Genomic DNA, 12,372 nt, shown 5'->3' with positions numbered 1-12,372 from the left:
TTTTTTTTTTTTTGCCCCAGGCTTGAGTGCCTTCATAGCTCACAGCAACCTCAAGGGTTCAAGCAATTCTCTTGCCTCAGCCTCCAGAACAGCTGGATTACAGGCACCTACCACAACGTCCAGTTAGTTTTTCTATTTTTAGTAGAGACAGGGTCTCGCTCTCGGTTGGGCTAGTTTCAAACTCCTGAGCTCCGGCAATCCGCCTGCCCCAGCAGCTTCCAAAGTGCTAAGATTACAGGCACTTTTTCTACTTTTTTGTAGAGACAAATTCTGCTTATGTTGCTCAGGTTGGTCTTGAAGTTCTGGCCTGAGGCGATCCTCTGGCCTTGGCCTCCCAAAGTGCTAGGATTACAGGCATGAGCCACTGTTCCTGGCCAATCATACAGTCTTAACTGGTAAAACATTATGTAGTCTTGGTAAATCTAAGAATTCTGATAGAATTTATGTGTTTAAGTGCTTTTACAGACTATGCCAAATACCATTGTTTATTAAGCAGTTATTCTTTGCCAGATCTTTAACACATATTAACTCATTTAATTGTCACAATCCCCCTTTCGAGTAGGTACTGGTTACTAAGATGGCAAGTCTAAGACATAGAGCATGGAAGTCATTGTTCAAGGTTACCCAGCTGGTAGAAAACTCTAAGGCCAGAAATCAAATCCAAGTTGCCTCATTTTAGAATCTACTTTTAACCACTATGCCACCCCATCCTTCTGAAGCTAGACTATAGAGTACTTATAATTATTGTCCATGTAAAATTTAAGTCCAAGAACCATCCTAATACAGATGTTGGCACGCTAGGTCTGGCTACTCAACAAGTTCACACAGCCCTCACCTTCTATATAGTTGTTCATCAACCACTGGCAAATGGCCCCACTCTGAAGATGATGGACCTTCCGCTAGTTATAGCACAAACCATGACTTTGATTATTTAACCCCAAAATAGAACTAACACTGCAGGAGCTCCTGAGGCCCTGATGAATGGCAGAGATGCAAAAGTCCATTAGTCTGGCTGTTCTTACCTGTTCGATTGCCCCAAATCTCGAGACCAACCCAGTCGGGGCCCAGCAGTTGCCCTTGTCCCTCCTCTTTTGAATTCTGACTCAGACATGTCATCTGGGTTGAAGGTTGTTGACTGACTTCTCCTGAGTCTGAGGAAGACACAGCACACATTGCCTTATTAGACTTGAGGAGGCCTCAGACTTGTGAATCACAACATTTTTAGCCAGCACATATAGTAGAGCCTATCCTTTTTGTGTGTCATTAACATAGACATTTGAGTTTAAACTCTAGAGAGACTCCCAGTGAGTTACTGGATCCCAAATCACAAACTTCCTTCCATAAGAGGAATATAAAAGTCTATAATTCCATACCCATTCTCAGCCAGTTTTCCAATTATTCCTACGTCTGAGTTACATGGAAGACAAGGCCTGTTCTACGTGATCACTTTTTTACTTACTTTCCGAAGAGTTTCATGATACCTCTGGATTTCTTTTTGGAATCTGGAGATGGTGGAGATCCTGGGAAGGGACTGTTCCCCTGTGAACCTTTTGGTCGAGAAGACACACCAGCCAGGTCTAGGTGTTCTGTTGTCTCCTTTTCTGTTTCAGCTACTCCAAGAACAAAATAAAGACTTAATAAGTTTTAAAATGTGGTATGAACATGATTAGATGTTAATCTTGGTTTTAGCAACTGTTAAGTATTCTTCTTCTGTTGGCTTATAAATCACTGATTTACAAAGATACCCTGTAAATATTAAAAATGTACATTCTACAGTTTGTGTGTAAAGTTAATTAACTTAAAATCTCAACTCTTTTGAAGATTAAAAGAGTGTTATAAGATTGCCATATTCTGGGGAGGCGCCTGTGGCTCAAAGGAGTAGGGCACCGGCCCCATATGCCAGGGGTGGTGGGTTCAAACCCAGCTCTGGCCAAAAACTGCAAAAAAAAAAAAAAAAAAAGATTGCCATATTCTTTCCCTGAGTGACCTGAATTCATAATAGACCTAGCCTCCACATGGCTGCAGTGCTTGCTAGGTTGAGGTCTCCTGTATCCTTTAAAACTATCTCCTTTAGCTTCCTGTCATGACACTCTCTTGGATCTGTCAGCTCATAATCCCTTGTTTGCTGTGGCTTTCCTGTTTCCTTCCTCCTCCATTCTGCTCTAAGAGTCTGTCCTAAGTTCGTGCTGCAGGATCTCCTGACAAGCTCATCCAACTCTAAGCTCAGCACTAAATAATTGCTTTACTCATTTATAAGTAGGTGGCATTAAAATCACTGGGCCTCACCTCTCTCTCCAGCCTCAGCATCTGAATGCGTGTACTCTCAGTTTAGTATGTTAGGGATATTTGGGACTCTACAAACCCTTTCACTTTCCTTGAGAGTCTTTTTCTCTCGCGAATCTTTTTAACTAACATTAATTAATATCTTGCTGATACTCCAGATTATATGTCATCCCCTCCCACCATTTTTCCTTAAGAGATGGGGTCTTACTCTGTTGCCGAGGCTGTTCTCAAATTGCTGGCATCAAGCCCTCCTCCCCAGCTCCACCTCCCCAGATCCTGAGACTATTTCTGTGTGAGCCACTGTGCTTGGCCATCATTTTCCTTTGATTTCTTCTCTTTTGGTGTTTCCACCAAAGTCTGTTACCAAGTTCTTGCAATTCTTTACTTAAGAAGTATTTCCTAATCTGTTGTGTCTAGGCACTGAGAGAACAATGAACTGGATTGGATATGTACATTTCCTCTGATAGAGAAAATCAACTTTTGATTTACTGCCTGCTGATTTTACCTTAAAAGAATAACATCCACATTTGTCATGCCCAGATCTCCGAGCATGAACTATTTCAGCTCTTTCAGCTGTTCCTTAGTGGATGATCCCACACCAGCTTTCCCCAAGATGAGATTTAATGCTTTACAAAGGAAAGTAAAAGTTGTGCAAAAAATCACAGGAACAGTGTCTTAGCAAGGTATATAGGTTGCAGAAGTTGACTTTGGTATAAAGCATAGCTGTGATTCTAGGTTGTAGTAAGCAGCATTTGCCTCTTAGCATTAATAATAGTTCTTCTATGAAAAATGCAAAAAGTCTATTTGATAATAGTTGTCTGAATAGAGCAATGTATTTTATGCATCCAGTGTTCATCCTAGACATTGAAGGCTACGAGAGGAAAGTCACTTTTGCTGGTCCACGAGAATAGATATGTAGATACCTATACAAAGTAGTAACACCTATGGGAAAGACCCAAAGGAACATTTCCAATTTAAGTCCCACAACCGTGATGGGTACAGGTGCCTCTGAAAACGTTGCCTAGCTCATTCTCCCTTTAAAATAATCCTATTTCCGCTTTTTATTTTCGGAACTATTTTTTTCTGCCTGTTTCATGCCTATGAAGAGAAAAACTGAGCTACCTTTCTCCTAAAAATCACTTTGGGGTGACTCATCACCTAACGTGTAGAGGTACTTCTGTTACTACCAAACACTACCTCCATCTCAAAGTAGTAAAGTGTCAGAAGAATGTTCCCCAAAGGGAATTAGGCCCAAATTACAATCTTCAATGTCTTCTACAAATCACCTTAGTTAGCTAAAAACAAGTTTTTTTTTTTTGGAGGCTGGGGAAAATGTAAGCATGAATAGGGGTTACACGGACTTGGGAGTTAGTATGTGACGAGACGTGTTTTGAAGGTGAGAGAGCGATAACGTACCATGCCGGGACCCTCCTGCCCTGCCCTCGGCGAGATGCTGCATACTTCTAGTCCTCTCAGCGCTACTCACAAGCTGTCCTTAGCATGGGTTATAACAGAGTTTAGGCTCAGAAGCAAAGCCTCTACACAGTCCTTTTTAGCGGAAAGTGAAAGGAACACTCCGGAATAAAGAACTACATTTTCTGATTGCTGCCAGCTCGCTTTCTAGTGATCACAGATGCCAAGAGCGGGGATTAGCTGGGTTGGGAGCACGGCGCTGGCGCAGGCTGGCATGCAGGGTACGATACCTAAGGTGGGTGCACTGGCACTTCGTTCACGATCTTCAGATACCCCACAACGCACACAATCACACGCAGCCCAATGGAGAGAACACAGGGGGATGACAAAATGAAACATGGATCAGACTTCTCCTGACAAAATACACACTGTGGGGACAGGCATGCACCCCACTGCGCTGCTGACACTACACGGGCTCCAGGAGGACAGCCACCATCAATTTATCCTCTATCAAAACAGACGGGAAACTCTACAACCAAGTCAGAGGGAATCACGATTTTCGGTCTTTCCATTCAGTTAATACCACTGCAGAGTGCAGGGGGACAGTCTACACATCTTTATTCCACTAAATTAAATCCACCAGACATTTGTCCCTAACCTTCCCCCCAAGGCATGCACCTTCGTTTTGGAGAAAGAGAAATGAATGAAGGGAAGAGGCTGAGCGCTCTCTTCTTCCTTCTGGAAGAACTGGGGTGAAGGCGTTCCAGCCATACGTACCCAAGTTGGGGGCACTTGCTGTCCTCTTGTTACTTTTGATTTTAAAAAAGCCCCGGCCGAAGGAAGATCTGGCTTTTCGGGTGCCAAAGGGGTTGTCGTCCACAGAGGTATCGTGTCCTGGAGCTTTGGGAGGGAGGCTCCCAAATGGGCCGCTTTCTGCAGGAGGTTTATCCTGGGAGTGAGGACAGGGAGGACAGTGAGGACAGTGAGGATAGTCAGCACTTACGCGCGTCATCAATAGTACAAGCCAGGCTCAGTGCTAAACAGTCATGCCGCAGACATGGACTTGTCATCAATAGTACAAGCCAGGCTCAGCACTAAACAGTCACGCCGCGGACACGGACTTGCAAAGAGCAACTGAACTAACACACTGATCACCAGTATCAAACACTATAGAAGTGAAAAACAAAGTCAATTCTGGGAGCTACTGAAGAAACAACAACAAAAGCAACAAGAAACACACTTTCCTCACTACTAGTCTATAATCAATTGCATTATTAGAGCCTTAAATAATTAGGATACAGAAATTCTCAAATTTTATTTGCCTCATGAGTCAAAAGACATGGACATATTACATAACTAGGATAATTACCAGTAGATTTCTTATATTCCTAACAATTATGACACAGGTTTGGATACAATACTGTTCAGATACTTTTATAACTCAATAGAAGCCCAGTATAATTATTCTAGAAAGCAGGTATTCGCTTTCCTACTAGCAATATAAGCAGATTCTATTTAAGTTATTTTAAGTATTCTTCCCAAAGAATGAAAAAAAAGAAGGCAGAATCAGGAACTGTTTATTTTGAGCCCTTTGGTTATTTGAAGTAGTAGTTATAGTGATATAATATGTTCTATCGTTTCAGTATTATACAAAGATGCTTTGGTTTGCTTGTTATTTCCCCGATTATCTCTTGCCTTCTGTTTTTGTAGACGGGTGAGGGAATATATAAGGTTATTTATTTATTTATTTTTTGAGTCAGAGCCTCAAACTGTCACGCTGGGTAGAGTGCCATGGCATCACAGCTCACAGCAACCTCCAACTCCTTGGCTCAAGCGATTCTCCTGCCTCCGCCTCCCAAGTAGCTGGGACTATAGGCACCTGCCACAATGCCCGGCAATTTTTTGGTTGCAGTCCTCATTGTTGTTTGGCGGGCTCGGGCTGGATTTGAACCCGCCAGCTCAGGTATACATGGCTGGCGCCTTAGCCACTTGAGCCACAGGTGCCAAGCCAAGGTCATTATTTTATTTATATTTCTACTGCTCATAGTAACTGAAAGTTTATAAATGGCACAACTTAGAGGTATTACAATCAATGTCTTAATGCTAATGTCAAAATCATTTAACCATTCATTGGACTGACAAGACAAAAAGGACTTCTAATTACAGCTGTCACCTGTGACCCAGGCACTAAGAGCCAGTCATCTGGAAGCAGCCTGACTTTTGGGTTGTCATCTGTAAAGGTTACTGATTAAAGATCAAGGGCAAGACGAACTGGAGCACCTGTTGATTACATCTTTAAAAATACTGAAAAGTGGGCAGGGTGCAGTGGCTCACACCTGTAATCTTAGCACTCTAGGAGGCCTAGGCAGTTGGATTGTCTGAGCTCACAGGTTTGAGACCAGCCTGAGCAAGAGCAAGACCTCTGTCTCTAAAAATAGCCGGGCATTGTGGCAGCGCCTAGAGTCCCAGCTACTCAGGAGGCTGAGGCAAGAGACTCACTTGAGCCTAAGAGTTTGAGGTTGCTGTGACGCCACAACACTCTACCAAGGGTGACAAAGTCAAACTCTGTCTCAAAAAAAAAAAAACAAAAAAACCCTGAAAGGTTTGCTTTAGATGGACAATAGTCATATAAAATAAACAGCTGGCAAGCTAAGATGGGCTTTTTATGAGCTCTGAGGAAGACCAATCAGGACCATGAAGAACATCAGACAGGATGAATGGCGGATGACAGTTTTGATTCTGTTTTTTAGTCACTTCTCTAGATGAAATCCACACAACAAAATGATTTTAAAGTGAATAATTCAGTGGCATCTGGTCCACTCCCAGATTTGTGCAACCACCACCTCTGTCTAGTTCCCACACATTTCCATCATCAGAAAGTAAAACCCCCTGGTAACTACCAATCTGCACCCTGTCTCTATGGACTGATTTATTCTGGACACTTCATAGAAATGGAATCACAGAATCGGGGACCTTTGTGTCTGGCTTCTTTCATTTAGCATAATATTTTGGAGGCTCTAAGGATTTTGGTCTCCTAGAGACATTTAAGCAATTTACGTGTAATGAAATCCAAAAAAATTCTTACATTGTCATTTGTAAAAATTACCTCTGAAGGCTTCTGAATAGATTCCTTTTCCTGTTCAAAGCAACAACAATGTTGAAGGTTGTTATAGCAATCCTTTATATATTCTGAATTTGTAATATACAATTCGATAAGTTAAAAAAACACATCTGCCTCTAAGCTATAAAAGTTTCATGTATTTCCTACAATGTTTTATTGAAGTCTCCATTTTGGGTTTTATATACTACTTTTATTTATTTATTTTGAGACAGAGTCTCATTATGTCACCCTTGGTAGAGTGCTGTGGCATCACAACTCACAGCAACCTCAAAGTCTTGGGCTTAAGCGATTCTCTTGCCTCAGCCTCCTGAGTAGCTGGGACTATAGGCACCCACCACAACACCCGGCTATTTTTTGGTTGCAGTTGTCACTGTTGCTTGGCAGACCCAGGCTGGGCTTGAACCTGCCAGCTTCAGTGTATGTGCCTGACGCCCTACTTACTGAGCTATAGGCACCAAGCCTATACCACTTTTAATACTTCATATTCATACTACTTAATATTTATCATTAACCCTGCCATCTATTAATTTTCCATTTGAGAAACCATAAGCCCTTCTTAAGACTTTTATTTGTGAAATAGGGAAAGATGAATATTTTCTTCTCAGAGTAAGAGACAGAAAAAATACAGCACCTACCCTGTCTGATTGCTCTTTCTTCAGATTGCCCAGGCTGCTGGACTTTTGCAGACTTGAAGTTCTAAAAATAACAATAATAATGATTAGGATTAATAAATGGCTCTGGTGCCACATCTTGGAAAGAAACGAAAATTGAGGGTGGGCTGAATCCTGGTAAAAAAAAAAAGCCAGAATCAGGCAGTCACTTATGTGCTTAACTAAATTATAACATTTAGTTCTTTTAAAAGCAGGGGTGGTTAACTGTCCTGCCAACAAGTCTAAATGTCCTGCACATGTTAAGAGTAGCTGGAAAAATACTTAGGACTATCCTTTTGATGTCAACACTTGAAGATAAACCAGTGTTTTCCATAGACTGTATGTCTTCTGCATGTACACATTTATACTAGGAACTTTTAAAAATACTCATATATTATTATTTCTAATCCTTTTAACTCAAAGAAAGACTCACTTTTCAATTCACAAAGAAATCATTTTTCCAAGTCTGGCAAACCAATTCCTTTTATAGTTATGATCAAAGCATAACAGAGGAGTCCCTGTTTCTACCCATAAAAATTCATTTGCCATCCTAGTGAAGGCAAAGTGATGGTAGAGATATCTGGGCACTTTCGCTTTCATGTAATTAGTGTTCAACAATACAGAGCTTGGTGTTACTCAAAAATGGAGGGTCAGGGACATGTGACCAGTTTAGAAAGAAAGAGAGAATATGAATGTATTTTCTTCAGTGGTATAGAAATAGAATAATATATACACTTAAAAGGCATTCTCCTGTATTTACGTGTATAGAAGTTTCTAGAAGTGTCAACTACCAAATAAAGTGAAAGATGATAGTGAGAACAGAGACGGTCTCAGGGATGAGTACTGCTCTGAGAATAGACTTTCTTAATTATAGCCAGACTTTAACTTGGATAAACATAGATATTAGGTCAGTGTAGAAAAGTAAAAATGCAAAAAAAACCTATTTCAGCTTTTCCAGCCATCACATCATCCTCTGAGACTCTTTTCTGCTGGACTCAAAAGGTCAGTACAAAAATGAATTAAAAGCACTGGACCTCAAATGAAAACTGATTAAGGAAGGCTAAAGGATTAGCCTTTGTAAAACCCTAGCGTGAGATATTGGTAAATGGGTATTTCTTTGTAAATTTACAACCCTTCCCCCACCTCTGACCTCACATTACAGCTGCATTTGTTTCATTAATTTAACTGCCTCATTCACTATCAACACTGGTTACTGTTAGCATAACAGAACTCTATTTCTCAAGTCTCAAACACATCTCTTACATTCAAGACAATATAACTTACAAAAGACTATCGCATGGCTGGGTTTCGGCAGCAGGACCAAGGATTATTTTGCCATCACTAAAATGTAAAAAAAGACCATACATATTTTAAGTGAACAGAACTGTCAAAATAAAAAAAACCTGTGCAAAAGAAACTACTTCTATTGTTTTTTTTTTATTTTTTGAGACAGAGTCTCACTGTGTTGCCCTGGGTAGAGTGCTGTGGCATGACAGCTCACAGCAACCTCAAACTCTTGGGCTCAAGTGATTCTCTTGCCTCAGCCTCCCAAGTAGCTAGGACTACAGGTGCCTGCCACAACGCCCGGCTATTTTTTGTTGCAGTTGTCATTGTTTAGCTAGTCAGGGCTGAGTTCGAATCCATCAGCCTTGGTGTACGTGGCTGGCGCTGTAACCACTGTGCTACAGGTGCCGAGCCATCTATTTTTTAATAGTCTATTTTATTTGGCTTAAATTTAAGAGTTGACAAATAATTCTGGAATATGTTAGCAAAACATTCTATTTTCCGGAAGAGAAACTACTGCTGTATCCTTCTCCTGCCTTCTTCACCCCCATCCTCCAAATGTCCTCGTGGGACATGACTGTGACTGTCCTGCTTACAATCCTTGGACAGTCACATGTGACCTAGGATGTAAAAATTCCAGTTCCTTCAAATCCCTCTCTAACTGACCAGCCTACCTTCCCAAACTCATCTACTATTAGATCTGTTTCACTTCTTCAGTTTCAATAAGGTAGAACTGATTATGGGTCTCCCCCAGTGGATGCTCTGATATTTCTTGCTTCTGTGAATGTAGAAGCAATGTACCCTTATCTTTGGTTGATCTGCTTTTTTGAACATTCACATTGCAACGTTAGGTCATAAATGACATACTTCTCTTCAAATGAAGTCTCTGGCTTAGAAGGCAGCTTTGAATTTTCAGAAGCTTCCACGTCTAGAGATACTGGCAATAATGAAGGAATTGACACTTGCAAGATGCTGGTGTGGAACTGTAATATAATTACAAAAAATAAATCAGCCATACAAACAAATCACAAGCTACAAAACATAAGAAGGATGATTAAACAGTGTATCAATATAATTTCATACATCTGTGTTTAGAACTCTATTCCTTGGTCTATACAATGATTTCAGAATATAAATATCTACATGGAAGTATTAATCAGAAAGACATTCTGGAGGAAGGTGGTTTTTGAACTTGGCTCTGAATAAGATTCTGAATATTGTGAATTAAACAGAATAAGTATCATTAACTAACTTAATAGTAAATCCTGTCAACTTGAAGCCCTGGCTAGATCTTAGTTCTGATACACTTGCCCAAGTGGTCTTAGTCAAGTTACTTCATTATGCATCAGTTTTTCCTCCGTAAAATGAGAAGAACAAAGCTTACCTTATAGGGTTGCAGTGACTTAACAGGAGATTTGGGTAACATGCTTTGTTCACAAAGCTCTAGTTTTTACTTTAGTTTCTACCATTAGTCTAACATGGAACACTGATCAAGTCAGTTAATTATTATTCTGTCAACTAGTTAACTGATTTTAATTGACAGAATGGATGAAAGTGTAATTGCAACCCATTACAATGTACTTGCGGCTACCACTTAAAACACTTTTGCTCAGCAACGATGTTACAGCAACAAATAAAACACATAACACATTTTCTCAAAGGAATGCTTTATGCATCCTAAACATGGAGTATGAAAGAATTTTAAAACTTTGGTTTTCAAAAACTTTTCACAACTGTAGGTCCGTTAGACTGTAGACCACACTGTACATTAATAAACGAAATACTTTTAAAAAAATGAACAAAGGTTGCCACAGAGAGGTCCTGCAAGTCAATCTGCTGCTGAAAGCTGCCCTATAAAGACTCAAAGCACTGAACACACTTCTACATGCCAACCAATCAGAAGCATCTCACCTTAGTAACCACACCTCCATAGCTGATGTTAACTCACTCTTGCCAACCAATCAGAAGCATCTCACCTTAGTAACCACACCTCTACAGCTGATGTCAACTCACTCTTGCCTCCAAGAGTCTACAGCTTTAAGAATCCTACAAACCCTATTGATGATCAGCTTAAAGCAGCGGTTCTCAACCTGTGGGTCGCGACCCACAGGAACTGTATTAAAAGGCCGCGGCATTAGGAAGGTTGAGAATCACTGGAAATGTACTTGACTAGCAAAGCTCACCTACTTAAGGAAGTAATACATTCAGCTTTGTGATTTTGGTTTCACTTATTGCATTGTGGTCTCATCCTTTACATTATGAAAGTTAGAACAATAATTTATATATTTATATTATTATAAAATAGAAGATTATTTCACAATCAATTTTTTTCAGTTCAAATCTCTATGATTAATCCTGGGCAACTTATTTAACCCTTATCACTGTTTCTTGAACTTCATTTATTTCCTGGAGTTTTTAATCATAGGGAAAAAGTAACTACACAAACAGACTGGCCCATTTTCTTGATCTCTTTTGCAAACATTCAGGTTTATTAAATCTAATCTCAAATTTCCCTCATCATAGTTCACTGCAACCTCTAACTCCTGGGCTCAAGTCATCCTCCTGTCTCAGTCTCCCAAGTAGCTGGGACAATAGTGTATGTGACCAACCCAGCTAATTTTTGTATGTTTTGTACAGACAGGGTCTCTCTTTTGCTCAGGCTGGTCTCAAACTCCTGAGCTTAAGTGTTCCTCCTGCTGCAGCCTCCAAGTGCTAGAATTACAGGCGTGAGCTACCATGCTCGGTTCCTGTCTTTTTCTTAAAAGTGTGGCTGACCTCCTGCAGTCCTCACCAAACCATTTTTATTACAGACTCAAAACCCATCATTAAATTACAATTCAAAGTCTTTTTTTTTTAAAGATATGAGATTATTTCGGTGTATTCTACATGTAACAAAAGCTCCTCTCTATAAATGCAACACACACATTGGTTGCCAAACATTATTTTTCCCTTCAGTATAAATATATATTTAGCAATTAAGGGATTTTTTCCCCTCTAATGTACTTATTATTCCTTAACTAATTCCTTGATTCATGAAACATTTTAGCCCCTTCCTATACTGAAGAAAGAGAATTGTTAATTGGTTTCTACTTGAATTCACATTCGTTCAAGTTTCATTTTTTCATTATGTAATCAGCAGAAACAGATATGAAGAGTAAAGATACCTCTTGGTTTCATCTCACTCTCTACAGCAAGATGTGAGAGATGACTGAAGAAGGGCCTGCTAGATCTCAGGGAGCCAAGATTCTTTTGGTGAATAAGGAAACTGTTTCCCCTTCCTGATTGTTTCTAGTCTCTCTAGACAGTAAATTACAATAAAGTTAAAAAAGGTTTCAGGGCAATAAGGAAGCATAGGTACAGTCAGGAAAATGTGGTCTTCAGATAAAGGCTACAGGTGTGGCTGTAAAACCCTTATTGAGACCGCAGGAAAATTTAAGGTAGTACTAGTCCCTAGAACCTTTCAAAAAGATTAAAGGCTCTAAAAACAATGGGATATCTCACAGTCACTAGTAGGAAACCAAAGCCAGAGAAAGGCTTAGGGTCAAGATATTTGTGGATGTGCTCTTATCTAACGGGAGTGGATCAAAGATTGATTCATATGAAATTCTTTTTTTTTTTTTT

General features: G+C 40.1%; 1 protein-coding gene across 11 annotated transcripts in view; it reads right to left on the bottom strand.

Moving 5' to 3' along the window:
• PPFIBP1 (PPFIA binding protein 1) overlaps window positions 1-12,372 on the bottom strand; it is a 62,211-nt gene that overhangs the window by 10,713 nt on the left and 39,126 nt on the right. For 4 of the 11 annotated variants that reach the window (XM_023514676.1, XM_023514677.1, XM_023514678.1 and 1 more), the window contains 8 exons: window positions 9,619-9,734; window positions 8,752-8,808; window positions 7,453-7,513; window positions 6,782-6,832; window positions 4,474-4,645; window positions 3,987-4,019; window positions 1,460-1,610; window positions 1,023-1,151 (listed from right to left, as the gene is read on the bottom strand). In XM_023514676.1, the coding sequence (XP_023370444.1) occupies window positions 1,023-1,151; window positions 1,460-1,610; window positions 3,987-4,019; window positions 4,474-4,645; window positions 6,782-6,832; window positions 7,453-7,513; window positions 8,752-8,808; window positions 9,619-9,734 (770 nt within the window). The remainder of the gene's footprint in view (window positions 1-1,022; window positions 1,152-1,459; window positions 1,611-3,986; window positions 4,020-4,473; window positions 4,646-6,781; window positions 6,833-7,452; window positions 7,514-8,751; window positions 8,809-9,618; window positions 9,735-12,372) is intronic. The other 7 variants (XM_023514685.1, XM_023514683.1, XM_023514684.1 and 4 more) reach the window with 4 other exon arrangements.

The sequence above is a fragment of the Otolemur garnettii genome, unplaced genomic scaffold (assembly GCF_000181295.1).
Source record: "Otolemur garnettii isolate 467f Iridium unplaced genomic scaffold, OtoGar3 scaffold00057, whole genome shotgun sequence".
Taxonomy (NCBI): Eukaryota; Metazoa; Chordata; class Mammalia; order Primates; family Galagidae; genus Otolemur; species Otolemur garnettii.
Note: the sequence above shows the minus strand (reverse complement) of the source record. Positions and strands in the feature narration are given on the sequence as shown.